The sequence below is a fragment of the Dromiciops gliroides genome, chromosome 4, assembly GCF_019393635.1.
Source record: "Dromiciops gliroides isolate mDroGli1 chromosome 4, mDroGli1.pri, whole genome shotgun sequence".
Lineage (NCBI taxonomy): Eukaryota > Metazoa > Chordata > Mammalia > Microbiotheria > Microbiotheriidae > Dromiciops > Dromiciops gliroides.
The window spans coordinates 386,138,135-386,163,089 of record NC_057864.1 but is presented as its reverse complement, the minus strand read 5'-3'; the positions used below and the strand labels follow the sequence as shown (position 1 = coordinate 386,163,089).

The 24,955-nt window shown below is 39.0% G+C and overlaps 1 protein-coding gene across 1 annotated transcript in view; it reads right to left on the bottom strand.

Moving 5' to 3' along the window:
- Positions 1-507: 507 nt before the first annotated feature.
- RAB32 (RAB32, member RAS oncogene family) overlaps positions 508-24,955 on the bottom strand; it is a 48,961-nt gene continuing 24,513 nt past the window's right edge. The window contains exons 2-3 of the mRNA XM_043999286.1: positions 5,635-5,912; positions 508-2,448 (exon numbers count right to left, since the gene is read on the bottom strand). Of these exons, the coding sequence (XP_043855221.1) occupies positions 2,302-2,448; positions 5,635-5,912 (425 nt within the window). The 3' untranslated portion in view covers positions 508-2,301. The remainder of the gene's footprint in view (positions 2,449-5,634; positions 5,913-24,955) is intronic.

Below are 24,955 nucleotides of genomic sequence, written 5' to 3'. Positions count from 1 at the left end.
TTCTTTTCTATTCTGTTAACTTGAGAATCAATTTTGATATCATTGATACAGGCCTTAAAAAGTTCACTGTCAAAAAAAAAAGGGGGGGCGGCAGCTAGGTGGCGCAGTGATAAAGCACCAGCCCTGCATTCAGGAAGATCTGAGTTTAAATCCGCCCTCAAACACTTGACATTTACTAGCTGTGTGACCCTGGGCAAGTCACTTAACCCTTGTTGCCCTGCAAAACAAAAAACAAAACAAAACAAAAACAAACAAACAAAGTTCACTGTCTTTGGTTTGTGCTCATGTTCTTAAAGAACTTTCAGGTTGTACTAATGACAGACAAAAGCTGTTACACAAATTGAATTTTATGGCCTCTGACAACTGAATCCTTTTCCCAGGAAAACTGAGGCAACCCAGAAGCCGCCTTTTCCATTTCTAATCTCTCTCTCTCACACACACACACACACACACACACACACACACACACACACACACACACACACCCCTCTTCCTCTAAGTGTTCTCTCTAAAAATAATAATTGCCAACATCAATATAGGGTTGTGAGGTTTGCAAAACACTTTAACATGTTTCCTCACAATAGCCCTATGAGGTAGGTTTTATTATCACCAACTAAGAGATGAAGAAACAGAGGCTGAGGATGGCTAATTGACCTTGTCCAGGGTCATATGCCCCAAATAAGTGTATGAGGCAGGATTTTAATTCAATTCCTAACTCCAATTGCAGCACCACCTGTTACCAAGCTACATAGGGTGCACTTTAAGTTGTAACTAAGCAATGGTTATGTTACACAAGAATTCAACGACTGAACAGTATTTAAACTTCTCTTAAATAAGGCAGACATGTCTATCACAAGTCAGTTAATACTTTAAAACAAGATACTTTAATGTAAGTAGACACCAAGAAGATTTTAAAAGCCCACTAATACTTCCTTGTCACAGAACAACCATATTAACCAAAGACCTTAACTGTCAAAACATTTATTCTTTTCCAATAAGTGACAATTTCACTCAAAAAATAGGCATGTACAACAATGTGTTTTGGCCTTCAGTTTCCCTACAACTGTGTTTTAAATGACAACACAGTATTTAGGGTAGGGCTTACTTGAAAGCTTATAATGTAGAACATTTCAGTTCATTTACCAATTAATTAATTCTCCACTGACCACAATTTTTAACTTTGTCACCAGGATATTATTAGTGGGGAGGCTTATACCATTGCTCAAATCTGAAATGAGACATTTTTAGTAACAACACACACACAAGACATAGGAGAGTGAAAGAGAAAAGTCTGTCTAAACTTAACTTAAAAGTTATCCACTGGAAAGGTCTATATCCCTAGGAAGTCATCCATGATCAAGCCCAGATTGAGGAATTAATGAATACTTAACTATATTAGAAGAAGCTTGAAAACAGAATCACTGACACAAAGTTAAAATTATAGACCTTTAAAAGGTTTAATAAGTAATGCAAAACTTTTGAATATATATACATATATATGTGTGTATATACACACACACATATATGTATGTATACACACACATATATACATATATATGTGTGTATATATATATATATATATATACACACACACACACACGCACACACACAATTTAAAAAAATCTAAACACTGTCAAACAAGGAAAATGACCCCTTCTGTGACCAATGTAAGTTATAACGCCTAAATCAATGGAATAAACTACCAAAATATCCTTCGAAAAAAAATATACATAAAAACTGCTAGCAAAGTCAGGACTTTTCAGTTTTCTTCTATAGCAGTAATCTTAATAAAATAATTCAACACAGAAGTCTTTCCAAGCATGGAAAAATTATCAGCTTATATTTAAAAAAAAGAAATACAAAAAAAGCATAAACATTTTGACAGTTTAAAGAACAAGCCAAGTTTTGAACACATGTTCTACACCCATGACATGGAACAATTTACTATACATTCCATTTCCAATCAAGAAGTTCAATCATCCAAGGATACCACCATTTTAAAGAACTATCCATATGAAAAGTCCCAATAGAGCAATTCATCTGGAATGCAGTCTCAGTTTAAGTCTTCATAGGTATAAAGTCAGCCATCATTCTTTTTTTGTTGTTTTTGTTTTGTTCTGTTTTTTGGTGAGGCAATTGGGGTTAAGTGACATGCCCAAGGTCACACAGCTAGTAAGTGTTAAGTGTCTGAGGTCGGATTTGAACTCAGGTCCTCCTGAATCCAGGGCCAGTGCTCTATCCACTGTGCCACCTAGCTGCCCCGAGCCATCATTCTTATACCAAAAAAAAATAGGGGAAACATTAACAACACTGGGATTTACTCTCTGCTCTCAAAGGGTCTTGGTCCAGCTTTATTTTGTCTACATCATCTTCATTAGGAAAATTTTTATGGTTTGCAAGAATATTCTCCACCAAGAATCGAACAGCTTCATCTATGTTGATATTATCCTGAAATAAAGAAAAATAAAATTAATATTCTAGCCTTCAAAGAGTACTAAAGATGTTCAAGAGAATCAGAGAAATTATTTTAAGAACAGAATTAAGGAGACAGCTAGGTGGGGCATTGGATAAAGCCCTGGCCCTGGATTTAGGAGGACCTGAGTTCAAATCTGACCTCAGACACTTGACACTTACTAGCTGTGTGACCTTGGGCAAGTCACTTAACCTTCATTGCCCTGCCCCCCCCCCAAAAAAAGAACAGAATTAGAAGCATTCTAAGAATTTAAGACTCTGTTGAGTGCTCCAAGGGTTCCTTGTTTGAAACATTTCTTAGGTGTATTTCATTACTACAGGGAATACAGTGCTCTGTTACCCAGAAGAAGAAACCGAGTTTTGCTAACATGATCTGGCATGGCACGTATAGTTTAAAAGAGGGGATCAAATACACACACATATACATACATATACACATATGTATATACTTGCACATGTGTGTGTAGCTCAAAATGCATTTTACCATTTCCTCTAAACACTCATTAAAATTTCACATTAATGTTATTCTGGGCCCTTTAGGGTAATCTTTCTTTTTTCCAGCTCTCCCAGTTCAAATATTGCCAATGCATCTTGAAGTCCTTGAGAGAGGCTGTGACATAGAGACAAAACTTTTATTCAGACCTTTTATTTTCTGCTTACTCTTCACATAATTAAGTCACTTGTAACTCTTGGTTTGCAATCTAAAAAGAAAGTTGATCGAGAAACCTATGCTGCACTGGAGATGAATCATTAACCACTCCAACAGTTGGCATGTGCCTCTGAAGATCTTTCCTTGTTTTCTGAGTATTACTCTGTTTTGCAACAATAGTTTGTAAATTCTTGACTCCCCCATTCCCCCAATACATTTCTTAGCACTTCAGTGCACTTGACCTTTTACTTCATGGTGGGCTTGCATGAGGGCTGAAATTCTTGAATTCTCTATAAGTACTCTAATTATTCATTGAAATGTACTTTTTAAAGAACTAAAACTTTTACATATGTCCTTGGAGTAATAGTTATTTTTGTGGTAAAAACATAACAAACAAGAGCCCTGTAGAAGAACATTTACCAATGAATTGACAAAAGAGTTAACTAAAGGTGGACAAACCAGCTCAATCTGGTTTTATCAGGTCAAGATCAGATGTTCCAAGTCATTCAGTAGGAGCACATGATGAAAGCATGTCAAATTATAGTCTAATCCAATTAAATTCACACACTACTGCAGCTCTTAAATTCTATGATTTGAAAGAAGTCAACATCACACTGATTTTAGTCTTCCTATGAGCCTACTCTAAGTTTGTTGTTGTTCAGTTGTTTCAGTCATGTCCAACTCTTTGTGACCCCATTTTTGGGGTTTCCTTGGCAAAGATACTGGAATGATTTGCCACTTCCTCCTCCAGCTTATTTTATAGATGAAGATACTGAGGCAAACAAGGTTAAGTGACTTGCCCAAAGTCACGCAGCTAGTAAGTGTCAGAGGCCACATTTGAACTCAGGAAGATGAGTCTTCCTGACTCTAGGTCTGGTACTCTATCCACTGTACCACCTAGCTGCCCACCCCTCTAAGAGACTCACTTAAAGCAGAAGGAAAGAGTTCAGACAAATGCTTCATTGTGAGGCTCCCTTTTGACCTAAACATTGAGTATATGGTGTGAACCATGAGTGATAATATTTCCAATGGTCTCTTCACTGAAGCATGTAATGAGTTCTACACATAGTCACTTTTATTTTTCCCCTTAGTACAGACTGTTGTTTTTGGGTATTATGCACAAATTAGTTAATTTTGAACAGTATGATACCCATGGAGCTTTGTTTAAAAACATCCTAAGGAATTAATAGCTATCACAACATTCTCCTCTGGGATTTATAAGTTGTCATTAGAAACACAATGGGTAGTATAGAACAGTAGCTAAGCTGTTCATTCTTAGGTACCCCTCAAAGCATCAGCACCAATTACCTTTACTCATTCCTCCAATTGCAAGGAAGTAGATAGTTTTGACTTAAGTAATAGACTTGGAAAACATGCTTTCAGAATGTTTAGCTCAATGTGATGGATTTTTCTTCTGCTATAACAAATGCTTTATATTAAATTTGGCATATCAAATACCTATTAACCTCACATAGTAAAAACTAATTTCTGAAGTCAAATTATTCATGAACTTCCTGTCCTAGAGAAATCATTCATCAATAATGAGTTTCTACAACAACTGTTGCAATAATGTCCTTTTAACTAGCTTCCAAGATGGACAATGAATATTCCTCTTTTCTACATCTCCCACAGCACAAGTTTCAGGAGAAATGCCGGCAAAATACCTCATGTTTATGTTTAGGCTTACTGATTCTATTAATCAAGTCCCTATTCCTATAAGGAACTGAAATCTACAGAGAAGGATTGTTTTATTATAGTCTTACCACTTAAAATTGGTCAATGAAACCATTCTGCAGCATGTGCCAAGAATAATATATTTTCTTTTTTCTATTTGTTAGAACAGTGGGTTTTATGAAGGAATCATACATATCTGTTAGTTTACAGAATCTCAGAGAGTAAAGGGACCTCAAAGGCCACCCAGTCAAATCTATACCTGAAAAAGTATACTTCCTAACAGGAAATCCAGCGTCGTATTCTTTTTCTTTTTCTTTTTTTTTTTGGTGAGGCAATTGGGGTTAAGTGACTTGCCCAGGGTCACACAGCTAGTAAGTGTTAAGTGTCTGAGGCTGGATTTGAACTCAGGTCCTCCTGACTCCAGGGCTAGTGATCTATCCACTGAGCCACCTAGCTGCCCCAATCCAGCTTCTAAAAAAATTTTTTTTAATTAAAAATTTTTTTTTAATTAAAAAAAGAAAAGTGCTAAAGAAATCCAGCTTCTGCTTTTGAATATTTCTAATGGTTTAAAAAATTTATTTTTAATATTCATTTAAATATTTTTTGAGTTCCAAATTCTCTCTTCCTCCCCTCCCCTACTCCCACCCATTGAGAAGAGAAGCAATATAATATCAATTATACATGTGAAATCATGCAAAACATATTTCTATATGCCATGTTAAAAAAGATAAAAATAAAAATCAGGAAACACGAATGTGGAAAAAAAGTATGCTTCAGTCTTTACCCAGAGTTCCTCAGTTCTCATTGCTTTACAGCCACATAAAGATCCAGACTCTTACCTTTGCAGATGTTTCAAACCATCCTATAAAACCATTTTCTTTGCAGAACTGGTCCATCTGAGAAGGGCTATGGGCACTGTCCTTGTTCTGGTCACATTTATTGGCTAGGAGAACCGCAGGGATCCGGATGCCATTTGGAAGCTGCACCTTACTGTCCAAATCACTTTTCCATTTGAGAACCGCCTCGAATGTGGACCCTCTTGAGATGTCAAAGACCACAAAGGCGCCCACGGCTTCTTTGTAGTATACTCTTGTCATGTTGCCAAACCGTTCTTGACCTGAAAATACATTTACAAGAAAGGATCTTCAGGACAAAAGAAAAATACATCCGCAATTCAAATGGCTGTTGTTTTTTTTTAAGATACTCAAATTAAACAAATGTTTATGGAATATCTACTTTTCAAGGCTTTGTTCTAGCGAGTCAAAATAAAACAGACGCAATACTTGGCTTCAAGTAGCCTGTATTTTACTGGGAGGATAAAAACGTGTATGCAGATAAGCAAGTGCTAGGTACTTTGAAAAGGAAGAGAAGCAGTAATAACTGGCACGAGATGGGAGAGAGGGAGAAGGTGGAGTGGGGGAAGGCTGGGAAGAAAATTCAGCAAAGACTTCCACAGGAGGCAGAACCTGAGCCCTTAAGATAGCAAGTCTGTGCCTAAGAGGCACAGGACTCATTCTAATCATGGAAAACAGCCTATGAAGCAAAGGGATAGAACAGAGGTGAGAGATAGGATGTCACACACAGACAAGAGCAGACTAGTGGGGCTAGAATGTTCAGTAGGGGAAGAGAAAGGAATAAGAATTTATAGAATGCCTATTATGTGCTCCTTTATCTCATTTGATCCTTACAACAACCCTGCGATGTAGGTGCTATTATTATTCTTATTTTATAGTTGAGGAACCTGAGGTAAACAGAGGTTAAATGACTTGTCCAGGGTCACACAACTAGTACATGTCTGACACTGTATTTGAACTCAAGCCTTCTTAGCTCCAGGCCCAGTGTTTTATGTATTACACCACCTAGCTGCCTCAGTATATAAAGGGGTATTATATAAAATAAGTTTGGAAAGGTAGGTAGAAGCCAAATTTGTGATACCTTTAGATGACAGGCTGAGTTTATATTTTATATTTGATAACCATTAAAAAGATTTCCTCCCCCCATTGGAATATAAGCTTCTTAGGGGCAGGGATTATTTCAGTTTTGTCTCTGTATTTCCTGCACTTAGCATAGTGCCTATCACAAAGTATCAATCAATCAATAAACATTTATTAAGCACCTATCATGTGCCAGGCACTGTGCTAAGTAAGGGGGATACAAAAAGAGGCAAAAAACAATCCCTGGGGCAGCTAGGTGGTGCAGTGGATTAAGCACTGGCCCTGGATTCAGGAGTACCTGAGTTCAAATCCAGCCTCAGACACTTGACACTTACTAGCTGTGTGACCCTGGGCAAGTCACTTAACCCCCATTGCCCTGCAAAAAAAAAAAAAAAACAATCCCTACCCCTCAAGGAGTTTACAATATAATGTGGGAGAAAACATGTAAACAGTATATTCAAAGCAAGCTATAAATAGGACAAATAGGAAATAATTAATATAGGGAAGGCAATGGAATTAAGAGGGGTTGAGAAAGGTTTCCTTTAGGAGGTGAGATTTTAGTTGGGACTTAAAGGAAGCCTAGAACAGCTAGGTAGTGCAGTGAGTTCAGTGCTGGGCCTGGAGTCAGGAAGACTCATTTGCCAGAGTTCGAATTTGGCCTCAGGCACTTACCATCTGTGTGACCCTGGGCAAGTCATATAACCCCGTTTGCCTCAGTGTCCTCATATGTAAAATGAACTGGAGAAGGAAATGGCAAACCACTCTAGTATCTTTTCTAAGAAAACCCCAAATGGGATCAAGAAGAGTTGGCCACAACAGAAAAACAGCTGAATAACAACATCAATAGGACTACACAGTCTCTGGATTCCCTTCCAACTCAGACCTACCATACCACAAACCATATGAACTATAAATTTGTGATTCCATAAGCACTGGATAGAACACTCGGCCTTAAGTCAAGAAGACCTGAGTTTGAATCCTGCCTTAGATGCTAATAACCATGCGATAAGTCACTTAACTGCTTCTTGCCTCAGTTTCCTTAAATGTAAAACAGGAATAATTATAACCTGTAACTCCTAGGTCTGCTGCAAGGATAAAATTACAGAATATATGTACACATACACAAATATAAAATAAATGCTAGCTATTTTACGATTCATAATCACTCTGGACTAATCTAATCTGAGCACACAGAACAAGAAGATTCAAATCATACATGCCTGAAACAGTGCCAGGAACAACTGCAAATGGGAACAACTAACTGCCTTTTCTGAGATAAAGAGACAAGAGTCCTGGGTTAAAAATGAAAAGAACTCCAATAATCGCACCAACTGAACCTTTCAGAAAGATGATAAAAGTAAGGGACTGATAAACCTCGCCCGAAGATTAGAGAAGGAAATTCTGAAAAAAAAAAAATAGATATTTCTCCCCTTCTAACCCATATTCTTTAGTCATCTTCCTATCACATCTCGTCCCAGTCCTCTGGGGTTTTGCGTATTTGCTTTTTGTAAACTATGGCATAGGGTTCTTTTACTCTAGAAGCCGAGTTGAAAAGCATATATTAAGGAGCTATATTTGCATTTCAAAGTGATTCATTGCAGAGTCTCTTTAAGCAGCAAGAGTCTGTCATAGAGAGAGGGCACCAGTTCTGTAGCACCTACAGGATAATAAAGACCTGGCCTTTTATTTATTTATTTATTTTTTAACAGTGCTTTGAATTACTTTCATATCACTTAACTCATGTGATCTTCACTCTGGGGTAGATAGGGAACTATCCTCATTTATAGGAAAGCAAAGCGAAGTCACCCAAGTCACTGGGCTGCTAGGCAGGATCTTTGCTTGAGCCCAGGGTAACTAACTCTCAAGCAAGTGCTTTCCCTAGTGGTAGGTAGGTAGTGTGGTAGCTAGAGTGCTGAGGCCAGGAGTCTGGGTGATTTGAATTCAAACCTTGCTTCAGACACTTACTAGCTACATTACCCTGGTCAAGTCTCTTCACCTTTGCTTGCCTCAGTTTCCTCAACTATCAAATGTGAATAATAAGAGCCCCTATCTCTTAGGGTTGTTGTGAGGATAAAATGAGATAGTATTTGTAAAGTGCTTAGCTCAGAGCCTGAGGCAAAGTAGGCTCTCAATAAGTGTCTGTTTTCTTCCTTTCTCCATTAGAGAATGTTATCTTTTGGATTTAAACTCATATTTTTCCTTTACAATCTTATGAAGTTTTTAGTATAAAAATGTGCTGGTTAAAAACTATGCATGCTCTAAATCTGGGGTCCTTAACCTGAGCTCTATGACCTTAGGTGTTGGTTTTTTTTTTTAATTTGATAACTGTATTTCATTATAATTGGTTTTCTTTGTAATCCTATGTATCGATCACTATAATCCTATGTATTTATGTACTTGCAAATATTATTCTCAGAAGGAATCCACAGACTTCAGACTGCCGAAATGGTCCATGACACACAAAAAAGTTAAGAACCTCTGTGCTAAAGAAAATCTGCAACATACACTGTCCACAGGGCCATACAGCCTTCAAAAAACAGAGTATCAAAGCAGTTCAAATTCTTTAACAATCGTTCAGGCTAATTAAGTCTAGTTATCAGTTACATTTTTAACTGAACATTTGGACCTCAGTGACAGAAATATTTTATAAATTAAGCAGGCTAGGACAATAAACAGCTATTGAAAATGATGAAAGACCAAGACCAATGGATGCAAAGTTAAGATGATACTTAATAAAAGGACTGTTAGATGGCACTGTTGATAGAGCACTGGCCCTAGAGTCAGGAGGACCTGAGTTCAAATATAACCTCAGATCCTTACTCTCTGTGTGATCCTGGGCAAGTAACTTAACCTCAGTTGCCTACCCCAGCCCCCCCAAAAAGATGATGATAGTTAATAAAGTCTGACCCTGGGTTGTTAGCACTGCCAAAAAAATCCAAAATGCATAAATGTCCCAAATTTATAAACCTCTATATAACTTTCATACTCTTAAAAGTATTTCATAGTGGAATAGTAGAAAAAAAAAGGGGGGGCCTAATCAAGTGTGAGATTTAAAATTGGATATTAGATCATAAATCTCACACAAGCTAAGATGGCTGATTTTGATTACCTTTTGACAAGTCCCTCCTTCCGGGATTATTTGAAGCTCTGCTTGCCACAGTTGGATCCAAACCCATTATAGTAATCGGTCAAATATGTCTAATCCCTATACATGAGTATGGTCTCATTTTCATGTTCATATTTTATTACTAACTTAAATCTGGGCAGCCAACTGTTTAGTGTGTGATTTCGCTACATATGCTGACATTTTAAAACGGTGGAATCATTCCATTTTCCATTAACATTTAATATGTACCCACAGCGTATGCTGAGCTTGACACAGAACACAGCACTCAGATCAAAGGCAACTCAACTTCTCTGCAAAGTCTTACTGGTATTCACCTCTAATTCCTTCTGAAAAGGCTCACCCTACTAGCTTCATTATAGGCTATGTTTTTGAGCCTCTAATAATGGTAGAAACAAGATTTAAACTTGCCTCATTGAGAGGCCATTCCAAAATATTAGCTATCTGAAAGATTTATCTTTTATTTAGCCATTTAATGAGAGGCACATAGTAAAAAACCCAGAGAAAAGGGATAAATGTGAACCACAGAAGGTATCCAAGGCTATTAAGTCCCCATCCAGTGACTGCCATTTCACCCCTTTGGTGAGTCACATGATTGGCCTTCACACTGATGCCTTTGAACAAATTATTGCAGCTATTCAACCATCATTTAATAAGACTAAAATACTGTTTTATGTAATGGTGGAGAAAGAAAGATAATTATGGCATACGTCCTGCCTTCAATGAGCTTACTTGTTATGCCATACATGGTTAAAAAAATAACAGGTAAGGGGGGCAACTCGGTGGCGCAGTGGACAGAGCACCGGCCCTGGATTCAGGAAGACCTGAGTTCAAATCTGCCCTCAGACCCTTGACACTTACTAGCTGTGTGACCCTGGGCAAGTCACTTAACCCCAATTGCCTCAGAAAAATAAAATAAAAAAAAAACAGCTAAGGAACAAAACAGAATGAGAGCAGGGGAGGTACAAAACACTATGAAAAGTAAGAGAATGGAAAGATGATTTCTGACTGAGGAGATCACAGATTGGTTCATGGAGGACGGAGAAGTTAAACTAGACTTTTGAAGGATGTGTAGGATTTGGAACAGCATGATGGAAGAAAGAAAAGCCTATAAATAGTTGACAGTATGGGAGGAAAGGTTGGGTTTTTAATTGGAGAGTAAAACCCATACAGAAGTGGTTAGTAAGGGAAATTTGAAAAAGCTAGGTGGCACACTGGACCCCAAACTAGGAAGATCTGAATTTGAATCTTGCCTCGGACAGTCACTAACTGTGTGACTCTTGGGGAAGTCACTTAATCTCTGCCTGCCTCAGTTTTGCCATCTGTAAAAATGGGTATAATGGTAGCACCTCCCTCCCAGGGTTGCCGTAAGATCCGATGAGATAATATTTGTAAAGCACTTTGAGAACCTTAACTATTCAAAAGGTAATTATTTATGCAAGGCCTCAAATGCTGGACTAAAGATTTGAACTTCATTTGGTAAACCATGGGAAGTCACAGAATATTTTTGAGCAAAGAAGCAATGTGAATAGTTTTAAGTAAGGAAGGTTACTATGGCTGTGGTGTGAAGAATGGATAGGAGAAAGGAGAAAAGAAGTAAGATCTATTAGGATATTGCATTAAATAAGCCAGACAGGTGGTAAGGAAGAACCTCTACTAGGGGGGTATCAGTTGGAATTGAAGAGCTGCTACAGCTTTGAAAGATATTGGGAAGGTGGAATGGAAGAGAATTTAGAAGCACTTATATTTGATACCCTCAAATAGAACACCACCAATTAGCAACTTTATTACCAGTTAGGAATGATTAACATTACAGTCAGCAACTGGTTACCACCTTAAGGGGAGGTAATAATTTTTCTGAATGTATGTCTTTGAAAGCATGCCTTCCTATAAAATTAAATTGTTACCTTTTATCTTGCTATTTTACAGATGAGAAAGCTGAGGCAGAGAGCGATGAAGTTATACCATGGTCAGAAGCAGAGTCAAGAGTTCCAAGCTCAGCATTCCTGATAGTAAAATACCCTATACACCTACAGGACCTAGGTCTGATTTTTTGGGGCTAAGCCAAAATAAGTTGGCTACATTGTTGTTTGTCCTTTATTCTCAAAGAGGACCATGACACCAGGGGGTGATGTCATGACTTGCATTGACCTGGAGTTAAGTGAGAAGGGGCTATGCAAGGTCACCAACCCCACTCTCTCCTCCAGAGCCATATGGGTCCAGTGGCAAGATATACATTAGGACAACAGGAGATAGTCCCTGATGTTTTTAAGGCAATTGGGGTTAAGTGACTTGCCCAGGGTGACATTTAATGAGGTGAGATTTAAACTCAGGTCCTCCCAACTTCAGGGCCAGTGTTCTATCCACAGCACTACCTTGCTGCCCTGGTACATAACTATCAATGGCTGTTACTGACACTCTGCCTCCCCACCAAAATCTTCTCTTTTTTAGGCTCTACCTCCCCAGGTTCTTTCAAACATATCCACCGATCATTAGCAAATGAGTTGCTTGGGAGCAGTTCACAAGTGAAATCAAATGTTTCATTGATATTGTTGGTATTTTCATTAAAGCTGTTGGCAAAACAAGATTCTGAGTCTGGTAGAGACTGCTCAGTGTATACAGTAAAAATAGGCAACAAGGGCAGTAAGGTAGCATAATGGATAAAGCACCAGCCCTGGATTCAGGAGGATCTGAGTTCAAATGTGGCCTCAGACACTCGACACTTACTAGCTGTGTGACCTTGAGCAAGTAACTTAACCCTCATTGCCCCGCCAAAAAAAAGGGCAACCACTGGAGCATTTTTCCTAATGTTTCCTCTAATCATGTTATTCCTCTAATCATCAACCTCTGATATCTCCCTACTGTGGAATGAATAAAGAGTCAACTCCTCATTTTGGGCCTCCAGCATCCTGCTCCAGTCCATCTCTCCAGCCTTGACTGATGCTGTTTCCCTTCATGCATTCTGTATTCTCCCCAGTCTAGACTACGTTCTCTCCTTAGTCTCCTTCTAACATCTCCTACTCTCTGTGCAAGCCATTCCCTATTGCTAGAATAGATCACTGATTACTACTAACCTGGGTGTGCTGAAATCCCTTCCTTGTTTTATGACTCAGCTTGGATCCCACCTAATTAAACACACCTTTAAATTAAAAAACAAAACAAAACACTAACCATCTCTTTAATTATGTGTTAAAGAATATTGCCAGGAATCAAAGTCTAGCATACCTCTTATAGTTTGATTTAATTATCTTTCCTCTTAGGAAAACTGGGACATTTGTCAGTCTCTAGTGCTAAGGTACTTATTGCATTCATTTGCCAAGATCTTTATTATTTTTTAAAATTTGTAATTCAATTGATTTTATTTCAGTTTTGAATTCTCTCTCTCCCTTATCCATTGAGAAAGCAAAATAAAATAAAACTCATTACAAATGTGCATAACACATATCAACATGAGTCCTCTGGAACATACTTCCTTGACATTATTTCCTCTCCATCTCAAAACAAAGGGGTGCTTTCTCACCTCAAATTTCTTAGCACTTAGCTGGGACCTATCTTTTGTACTTTACTCTCTCTGGGATCAATTAATGGTATATGGCTCCCTGCTCCCTTATTAGACTATCAGCTTTGAAAGCACGGGCTGTATTTTGCCTATTCATGTATTCCACCAGGGCATGGCACAGTCCTCGTTACATAGTGTTTAATAAATTCCACTGAACTAACCGGGGCACTCTTCCTGAAAACTGCACGAGGTAAAAGATGGTGGGCATAAGGAGCCCCAAACTGTGTGAGTTTGGGGGAAAGGGAGGGAGTGAGCTACTATTTCCCTGAGTGGGATTCAAATACTGGCTGTGATACTATCCGTGGCCTTAATTTTTCTGGGGCCCAGTTTCCTCATCTATGTAATGAACGGGCTGAGCTTAAATTACCAAGGTCCCCCAAAACAAACAAACAAACAAACAACAAACAAATAAATAAATCACAAAGGTCCCTTCTAAAGCTAAACCCCACAAGCCTATTTCAATTAAATCCAAGATGACATTTATACAAACAGAATTTACAACTTCTGCCATCAAAGCATTTTTCTGTGTATGTTTTAAATGCACATGCATACTCTACCCGGTACCAGGAAAGCTGAAGGTCAGAACTGTACAGTGAACGGCTAACATAGTACAAATTTGATAACTAATGCCTGATTGGAAAGAGGATGGTAGAGTCAACTGGCAAAAGGTAATCTTTTAATATGGATTATGGTTTAAGTAGAACAATCCCCCCCCCCCATGAATTATAGATGCTAATTGTTTGTTTTCAGTGGTAATCCACTTAGAATACTGAAATACAGAACACTGGACTCGAGTCAGAACAGCAGAATTTGGATTCTGCTTCACTCAAAAGCTATGTGATCTGTTCCTGGGGTGAAGTTACTTAGACTATTTCAACCTCGGGTTCATCATCTGTGACATGGGGATAAATTATAGTATCTAATTCACAGGGCTGTTATAAAGATCAAATGGGGGGAGGGAGGAGAGGAAATTAACATTAATACAGAGCAGAGGACATGCAAGGTTCTATGCTAAGTGCTTTACAAATACTATCGCCTTTGATCCTCACAACTCTGTGAGGTGGGTATTATGATTATTTTTATTTTATAACTGAGGAAACTTAGGCAGATAGCAGTTAAGTGACTTGCCCAGAGTCACAGAGCTACTAAGTGCCTGAGGCCACATTTGAATTGAAGTCTTCCTGATTCCAAGCCCAACATTCTATCCACTGTACAGACTTTAAAAGGAATGCAGGAGGGGCAGCTAGATGGCACAGTGGATAGAGCACCGGCCCTGGAGTCAGGAGTACCTGAGTTTAAATCCGGCCTCAGACACTTAATACTTAACTAGCTATGTGACTTAAACCCAATTGCCTCGCTAAAAAAATAAAAAATTAAAAAAAAAAAGGAATGCAGGTAAGCAAAGACAGTAATCAAGAGCTTTTAATAAATGGTAACAACAGCTAATATTTATATAGTGCCTACCATGTGTCTGGCACTGTGCAAAGTGCTTTACGAATATTATCTCATTTGATCTTCACAACAACCCTGGGAGGTAGGTGATCTTCCTTTTACAGATAAGAAGACTGAGACAAAGAGAGGTTAAATGACTTGCTCAGGATCACCCATCTGGTAAGTTGCTGAAGCTAGATTCAAACTCATGTCTTCCTAACTCCAGGCTCAGCACTATATCTAAGATGCCACCTAGAAAAGGAAAGCACTTGAGCAAACCTGGGAGTACTTGAGCCAGGAATCAAGTGCTTTTATTACTAATTTCAGGTACAGTGATAATGTTTCTCCCCAAAGGTGGGCAGATTATGGCAAAAGAAGGACTGATTTTTTTAAAAAAATTTAAATTTATTTATAATAGAATTAACCGTGCAACATTTCACATAAAAAAACTTAATAGGCAATGTGTCCTCCTTGCTGTAATCTCATTTTATACAATCTGGAAATAAGTTTACAATGTTTTAAAAATGTAACTTTGATTTTACTTTTTTTCATTTAAGAAGCATTTATTTATTTTTTTCTCCCTTTTCCCACCCCACCATATGGTTAGGGGAGTTGTAGGGAGAGACAAAACCTTGTAACAAACACATAATTACTGCCCATGTCCAAATATGTATGTCTTACGCACTCTCTCTCTCCCTCTTTTCCACAAATATATATATACACACACACATCCATATATACATGGGTATGTGTGTGCATTTTTAAATGAACAAAAAAATGTCTCTCCAACCCACCCCATCAAACCACCTCAAGGACTGATTTTTCTAAACAAAATTAACAGTAATACATCTGCTCTCCTCTAGTTCATCAAAACAGGCCAAGGGCTAAAGCTTAAAAGAAAATTAGAAAGTCAAAGGAAAAGAGGAAAGAGATGTTTGTACCAAATTCAGATTATCTAGCCCGTCAAAAAACATTTATTAAGCACCTACTATGTGCCAGGAGATAGGCTAAGTAAAGGGGATTAAAAAAAAAGTTCTCACAGTCTAATGGGGAAGCAACATGCAAATAACTGCATACAAAAAAAGCTATTAACAGGATGAACAGGAAATAATCATCAGAGGGAAGACCCTAGAATTAAGGGGGGTTGGGAAAGGTTTTCTGGATGGGCTTGAAGGAAGTCAGGGCTGCCTGTAGGCAGAGATGAAAAGGAGGAAGAGCATCATTCCAGGAAGGGGAGACAGCCAGTGAAAATGCCTGGAGTAGAGAGATGAAGTATCTTGTGTGAGCAAGAAGGAGGCCAGCGTCACTGGATCAAAAAATAAGTAACTGACCACAAAGACCCTTACTTCCTTATCTAGAGGCAAACTGACTAGTTTTTGAAGTTAAGTACTTTTATTTTGATTCAGAGCTATTGAATACGATGAGGGGACAGCACAATTTAGAAACAGATCTAGTCCAAGGTTTCTTAACCTTTTCCCACTTGAGACCCCTTTTTACCTGAAATATTTTTACTCGACCCCCAAGTATGTAGGTACATAAAATAGGTATGCGCAACCTTTAACTGTTGCCAAATTTTTCACAACCCCTGCATACAGTTACTCGGATCGCAACCCACAGTTTAAGAAGCTTTGATATGGTCTAACCTGTTCACTTCACAGATAAGTAAACTGAGGTCCAGAAGACAAGTGCTTCTCCCAAGGTCAGAGCAGAAACTGCCTAATGGAGAGCTATCCTATCAAGTGGGGAGGGAGATGATTGATGTAAGCTTTACACATGCTCGTTCCATAGCTAACGGCAAGCCAAGGAACCAAATGTTATCCACAGCAGGAAGCCCCTTAATTTTCTATTTCGGACTTTAATTACCAAGCCTATTTTTGTAAACTTAGAACTTCTACCTAGGTTACAGGCCACTGCCAAATGAAACTTGCTTGGATGCCATATGAGCATCACAGGGCCGTGACTAACAAATCTACTTTCACAGCATCAACTATTCTGTAGGCAACTTCCAAATCTCTCCATATCCATGAAGCCTAGTCCTGAATCTCCAAATGCCAAAAGGACAATAAATGTCTCATTGGCTCAAAATTAACCCAATAAAAATGGCCATCTACTCTCCCAAAACGGCTCTCTCCACTGACAAAAGAAAAGTGCTTGGGATAGACAAAAAAGAGAGACAGTCTCTGTCTTCTGGGAACCTACAATCTATCAAGGGCAGACTGTTACACATAGAGGCAAGTACATGCTTTGTGGTCCAGTCATTTTTCAGTCTGTCTGACTCTTTGTGATCCCATTTTTTGGGGTTTCTTGGCAGAGGTACTGGAGTGGTTTGCCATTTTCTTCTCCAGCTCATTTTACAGATGAAGAACTGACTTGTCCAGGGTCACACAGCTAGTAAGTATCTAAGGCCCAATTTGAACTCAGGAAGATCAGTCTTCCTGAATCCAAGCCCAGCACTCTATCCATTGTGCCACCTAACTACCCAAGTGTTTGCAAGGAAAGGGTAAGTTAAAGTGTAATCAAATGGTGCAGAAGAAAGGGTAGCATTCATTTGATTTTATTCCACATTGATCAATCTGTTTCCAGAGCAAGGGGAGGGAACTGGCAGGAGAGGAGAAAAAAATGGTACTTCCACGGCAGCATGGCACGGAAGTGGTTTGAGAAGGGGCTGAAAGGGGCAGCTAGGTGGCGCAGTGGATAAAGCACCAGCCCTGGATTCAGGAGGACCTCTACAATTGCCATGTCCAGTAGACATCTTAAACTCAGTATGTCCAAAATGAAATTCATTTTCTTTCCCTTTAAACCCTACTCCCCCTCCTACCTTCTCTGTTATTATATAGGGCAATGCCACTCTCCTAGGCCCTCAGGCTCACAGCCTGAGTTATCCTCAACTTCCCATTATCTCTCACCCCTCCCTACCCACACTATTGCTGAGGCTTGTCGATTTCACTTTTCCAGTGTCTCTCGAATATGCCCCCTTCTCTCCTGTGATACCCCGCCCCCACTCTGGTGCACGCTCTCATCATCTCACACCTGGGCCATGGCAATGGCCTGCTGGTGAGTCGGTCGGCCTCAAGCCTCTCTCCACTCCAGTCCAAACTCCATTCAGCTGCCAAAATGATTTTCCTAAAGCACAGGTCCAACCATGCCACTCCCCCACTCAATAAACCCCAGGGCTCCCTTCTATTTCCAGAAACAAAAACAAAATCCTCTGTTTGGCATTCAAAGCCCTCCACAACCTATTCCTCTCCTAACTTTCCAGCCTTCTGACATCTTCTATCCTGGACTCCTGGATGTGCCACAAACAACACCCTCCATCTCTCAACTATGGTATTTTCAATGGCTGTCCCCCCATGACTGGAATGCTCTCCTTCCATTCCAACAACTGACTTTCTTGGCTCCTTTTATGTCCCAACTAAAACTCCACCTTTTACAGAAAGTCTTCCCCAACTCTTCTTAATTCTAGTACTTTTCCATCTCTTTATTATTTCCTTTTTATCTTGTATATCAATTGTTCGTACATTTTTGTTTGCTTGTGATCTCCCTGATTAGATTGGGAGTTGCTTGAGGCCTGGCTGGGACTGTCTTTTGTGTCTTTTAAATATTTAACACAGGGTAGGCAATTAATAAATGTTGACTGATTGAGAATGCACATAACCAAAACAGTGCTATATGAATGCTATCTATCATAACATATTCAACATCTATTTTTGAAGAATTATGAGCATAAATAGTTGTAACAGACCTTTGAATTCGAGTCCAAATGCCCTTATTTTCTTTATAAATTTGGAAACAGTCACATAACTGTTAAGTGACTTGGCCAAGGTCAGAGATCTGGTTAAGTGGCAGAAGTTGGACCCTAAGGCCTAACTCAGATCTGGTATTGTTCTCTGTGTGACGGTGTGCACTAGGTGCCAGAAAGAATACAAAGAGGAATGTGACATAGGACTTGCCCTCAAAGAGCTTACAATCTGGGAGAGACAAGACATGTACATTTCTTCAGTTTTAAAGGATCTATGATTATGTTGAAAGAAATTCAGTGATCACAGTCTCTTCCAACTTCACAGATGGTCTCAGAGAGTTGCAAAGGTCCATAAATGAGTCACTTACAACACTTCTTTTCTTAAAATAATAAGCATTTTTATTTATAGTTTTGAATTCCAAATTTTATCCCTCCTTCCCTCCCTGAGGCAGTAAGCATTATACACGTGCAATTATATAAGGCATTACCATATTTGTCATTTTGTATAAGAAAACTTGAATAAAAGAAAAAAATGAAAGAGTGAAAAATGCCATGCTTAAGTCTGTGTTTAATCAATATCAGTTCTTTCTTTGGAGGTGGATAGTATGTTTCATCCATAGTCCTTTGGGATTGTCTTAGATCATTGTATTGTTGAGAACAGTCAAGTCATTCAGACTTTTTCATCAAACAATACCGCGCCTCTGTGCACAATGTTCTCTTGGTTCTGCTCACTTCACTCTACATCAGTTCATACAAGTCCTTCCAGGCCCTTCTGAAATCATTCTGCTTGTCATTTCTTATAGCGCAATAATATTCCATTACCATCATATACCACAGCTTGTTTAGCCATTCCCCAATGGACGGGCATTCCTTTGATTTCCAATTCTTAACCACCACAGAAAGAGCTGCTATAAATATTTTTGTACAAATTGGTCTTTTTCTCTTTTGGGGGGCTGTTTGGGGATATAAACTCAGCAGTGGCATTGCTGGATCAAAGGCTATGCACAGTTCTATAGCCCTTACTTACAACAACAATCCTTTCAACCTTGGATAGGTTGATCCTCAAACACACATTGCCTGATACTGAGCCTACTCTTACTCTTAGCCCTTTCTGCTTAGTAGGACCAGCCAGCATTTATGATATGATGCCATGGCCTGGATGAACCCAGGGCCACCCTCCATTCTGTGAGGAAATATGGAAATAAGACATGAGATGGCCAGGTGGTGCAGTGGAAAACATGCTGGCTATCCTGTCTCAGACAATCACTTGCTGTGTGACCCCAGGCAAGATACATAACCTCTGTTTTCTCATCTGATAAATGGGGCCAATAATAGCACCTACTTCACAGAACTGTTGTGAGGATCAAATGAGATGACATTATGTATTTTGCAAACCTTAAAGCACTCTATAAATGCTTGCTTTTATTATATAGGTATTAAGTACAGAAATAAAATTTATGTATAAGACTGAGTGCTAACTCTGGCTCTGATTCTTTGAACATGCACCTTTTACACATGAAGAAACTGAGGTTAAGTGGTTTGTCTAGGTTAGCATTTCCCAAGCTAAATTTAGCCATAGAACAATTTGGGGCTTTAAACAACCTATAAGAAATCTGGAGAATTACCTGTCTAAAAGGAAACTGGGGTTAGGGGAGAGGAAGGTTGTATTGGAAAATATTTGCACAAAATATGAAAATAGATTTAGTTTGGGGGCAGTTAGGTGGAGCAGTGAATAAAGCACCAGGAGGACCTGAGTTCAAATCCGGTCTCGGACACTTGACACTTACTAGCTGTGTGACCCTGGGCAAGTCACTTAACCCTCATTGCCCTGCCCATCCCCCCCCCAAGAAAGAAAATAGATTTAGTTTGCTCTACCAGCAAGTATTATGGCTTGGCTACAACATAATGTACTTTAAGTAAGTTGTAGAACACTAGGTTAAAACAGTAACTTGGGAGTAGATTATTGAGAGCCTCAAATGCCACACTAAGGTATTTTGACTTTTCTTGTATAGAAAGCAGGAAGTGACAGAGTAAGTCATAATTTAATTCTTTTTTTTTTGTTAATTTTTTGAGGCAGTTGGGGTTAAGTGACTTGCCCAGGGTCACACAGCTAGTAAGCGTCAAGTGTCTGAGGCTGGATTTGAATTCAGGTCCTCCTGAATCCAGGGCCAGTGCTCTATCACAGCGGCACCTAGCTGCCCCCATAATTTAATTCTAATGGTAGCACAAGCTGAATCAGAAGGTTGGAGAGATTAGAGGAAAGGATACCAATTAAGAAGACTACTTCATGTATGAAGTACTGAAAAGCCTCCCCTTACTATGATCACTGTAAAAAATGAAATGGATAGACACCAGCAACAGAAAAGGTGAGGATGGATTGTTTTTATAGGATTTTTTCCTCACTATCCCCCACGATTCTATGTATTGATGAAAAAATATAGCAGATCATTATCTTTTCAAGTCTAACACAGTATTTGGCAAACGACGATCCAAAGTCTAAAATGTGGCCCCAGCACCGATTTTTGAATATTTTAAACTAAAACTTAATGCATTGTATTGTATTGTATTGTAAAAGCCATTCTTAGTTCAATGGGATATGAACTAAAAACAGGTGGCAGGCTATATTCTGGGCCTATAGTTTGCTGACCCCTAATCTAACACACAGAACTTCAATTGTAAAGATACAATTTTAAGTGTACAATATATTGCTCTTAAGAAGGGCCTCACTTAAATCCAATTCATGCAGGAGTCAAGACACCGACATGTGATGTCATTGGTCAAGGACAAACAACAAGAACAAAAATAATTTTGAGTAAACACTCTCTGGAAGAACTAGACATCTGCATAGGTAGGGGCAGGATAAGGGAGGAGGCTACCTTGATGTTTCAAATTCACATGACTTTATACTGTACACCAAGAAGCCAAAGCCAGGCTAATATTTTTGTCAACACCACTATTTAGAGTAAAATTCTTTCTCTTTAAGCAGCTTTGAGAATAGGGATAAGCAAAAGGATAACTCCTGATTTTACTACTTTGTTCTTACCTCCTGTGGCCCTAGTACATGAAAAAGAACTGAAATCCCCAAAAGTTAGACCATGCCCTTGCTGACAGAGTACGTAAGTTACTACATCATTTGGAATGAAACATGGACACAGTATGAGAAACAGGAGAGATGTGCTAAAAGAACTACAATTATCCAGGATGAAAAGGAAAGGGGCCCCAGGTGGACTCCCAAATCCATATAGAGGAGACTACCAATTCAAATCACCTCCAGTGTCACTGAGACAGAATGAGTGCCCAGGGATCTTTGACATTTTGCCATTCAGTGAATATGCACTCATTTTATTTAACAGCCATGTGACAAAAGGAGCCTACTTCTGCCCAAACTTTCAAGTACTTTTGATTTCAACTCATTTAACCCAAATAAGAAGTAGGTCATGTGTTAAGTAGGTTTCAGAGGATTCACAGTTATTAAGTAATTTTTAATCTAAATGATTACAAAGTTATAATAAGCTATCACAGTGCTACACAAATCATCAGTATATCACTAGAATGATGGCTTTAATCTAATTTTGAGATCTGGAGGAAGGTAGTTGCAGGGGGGGAAAAAAGAATAAAATTTCACTTTTCCTAAAACTTAATAAACTTCCCAATTTCAATAGCTTGAGCTGGGCAATTATCCCAGAAAAAGATACTCTCTTTCCCTGAAGTAGGGGAGCAAAGTTTGTTGTTGTTGTTGACTTGTTTTGTTTTTTAGAGTCCCACATTTCCAAGAAAGTCAAGCTCATTAACAAATGACTTATCTCAACACTGAAGCTGGGTGGGAAGAAGAGGATTTTGCTTAACTAAATCCAACTCAGTAGAAGAAAGGCCTGTGCTAATAATGCACACCTGCTGGGTGCTGAACACTGCAAATATCTAGTTAATGTGTGCTCCTTGCCCATATGGAACGTACAGTCCATTAGGCCCTAGCTTCTTAAACCATGGAAGGTGACCCCATATGGGGGCTTTTGTAAAATTTGACAACAGTAAAAGTTTATGTATACCTATTTTATATAACTATATAGCTGGGGCTGTGTAAAAATTTCTCAGGCAAAAAGGGGGTTGTGAGTGGAATAAGTTTAAGAAGCCCTGCTTTAGGCTAGGGAATGTGACACATATAGTTAACCATGATATACAACTTTACACTATAGGTATAAAAAAGGCCATTACCAATCTAATGTGGTAGGGGTAGGGAGATGGAAAATTAGGGAAGGGTTTATGAAAGAGGCAGCATTTGGACTCAGTAGGACAAATTCAAAAGGTAAAACAAGGGGAAGGAAAACATTTCAGTTATATGGAATAGCATGAGAAGAGGCAGGGAGGTAGCATAGTAGGAAGAAAGAAAGGAAACACCCATTTAGTGTGTGAAGCACTTTACAAATGCTGTCATTTAATCATCACACCAAGTCAGGGAGGTAGGTGCTATAATCATCATTCCCATTTTACAGATGAGTTAACTGAGGCCAAGAGGGGTTACATGACATGCCCAAGGTCATACAGATAGTAAGGGAATAAGTCTGGATTTGAACCCAAGTCTTCTTGATTCCAGGCCCAGAGCTCTATCCACTGAGTCACCAACTACCTCTATATAATAGCGTTTATCTGAGGGACAGCTAAGTCCAGTTTGGCTGGAGCATACAGAGCACAAAAATGAATAATGAGAAATAAAGAAGCTAGCTATAAAGAGCAGACTTTTAGGTTCATTTTGCTTAACTTTCTTTTCTCTTCCTCATTTTTCTTCATTATCGAGGATGGCACTCTTGGGGAGGAGGCAGGGAGATATACCGGGAAACATGAGTGATGTCCAAACAACAAAAATTTGTTTTTCTTCTTTTTTAAAGAGAAAGATAGAAAGTTAAGCTGATACCAGGTTATGGAGGGGGTTGATGGTTTGACAAAGGAGGTTGTACTCATCAGGCAAGAGGCAGGCAACCATGGCCAGCCAAGTCTATACAGAAAGAGGATTAGTTTGAGAAAGGTTAAGACAGGATAGAAAAAGGAAGCCCTAATGAGACAGTTCAGATCCCTGTTTTTTGTTTTGTTTTTTGGAGGGGGGGCAATGAGGGTTAAGTGACTTGCCCAGGGTCATACAGCTAGTAAGTGTCAAGTGTTTGAAGCCAGATTTGAACTCAGGTCCTCCTGGATCCAGGGCCAGTGCTTTATTCACTATGCCACCTAGCTGCCCCCAGTTCAGATCCCTGGTAATAAGGACCTCTATTAGACTGGTGGCAATGGGAATAAAGGTGAAGAGAGAGGATGCATAGGAAAGACACCGTGGAAACACCAATAGTAGGAAACAATATTGGTATTAACTTGCTGGATATCATAGGTGAGGGACAGGAAAGCATCCTAGATAAGCTAAAGACATGCAGACTTGGTAGTCATCAGGGGAGAGGTGATATATAAAGCTACAAGAGGGAACGACTATTAACAATACCAAGAGAAAAGAATGGAATTAAAGAGTCACGAAGGATTGGGAGAGGGGAGAAGGAGAGACCAAAGGAAAGAACAATAATTCAAGTGATAAGAGAACCTAGTTCGAATCCTGTATCAGATGCTTCGTGACCCTGGGCAAATTACTTAACTTTTATCAGTCTCAATTTCCTCATCTGCAAAATGGGCACTAAAAATAGTATTTCCCTCTCAGGGTTGTTGTAAAGATCAAAGAAGATAACAAATATAAAGAGTTTTGCAAACTTTAAAGTGCAGGCTAATATTGCATTATTATAATATTATATTAGAGGCAGCTAGGTAGATAGTGTGCCAGGTGTGGAGTCAGGAAAAGTCATCTTCCTGAGTTCCAATCTAGCCTCAGACACTTAGTAGCTGTGTGACCCTGAGCAAGTCACTTAATCTTGTCTTTCTCAGTTTCTTCATCTGTAAAATGAACTAGAGAAGGAAATGTCAAGCCATTCTTTGACATATCTTTGCCAAGAAAATCCCAAATGGGATCATGAAGTGTTGGACACAGCTGAAAACAACTAAAAAAATTATTATTTCACAAGGGAAGAAATAATATCCCAAAGATGGGGTGGTCATGGTCTATTATTAATATAAGGATAATGAGGACTGGGGGGTGGGGGGGAGAGAAGAGGCCATTAGATTTGATGGAGTAGAGGTAGTTTGGTAACCGCTGCCCCAGTGGTTGATGTAGAGTCATAAGAGGAAAAAAAGGTCATTGTGAAAAGGCGTTGAAAAGATAAGAGGTGATGAGGAAACACAGCAGTCAGACTTTTCCCCTCAAAAATTGCCAGTGAGAGAAGGGGGAAACAGGGTTGTAACTGGACAGGAAAAGAGGCCAAAGGACTTCTTAAAACCAGGTTTTAGAGAG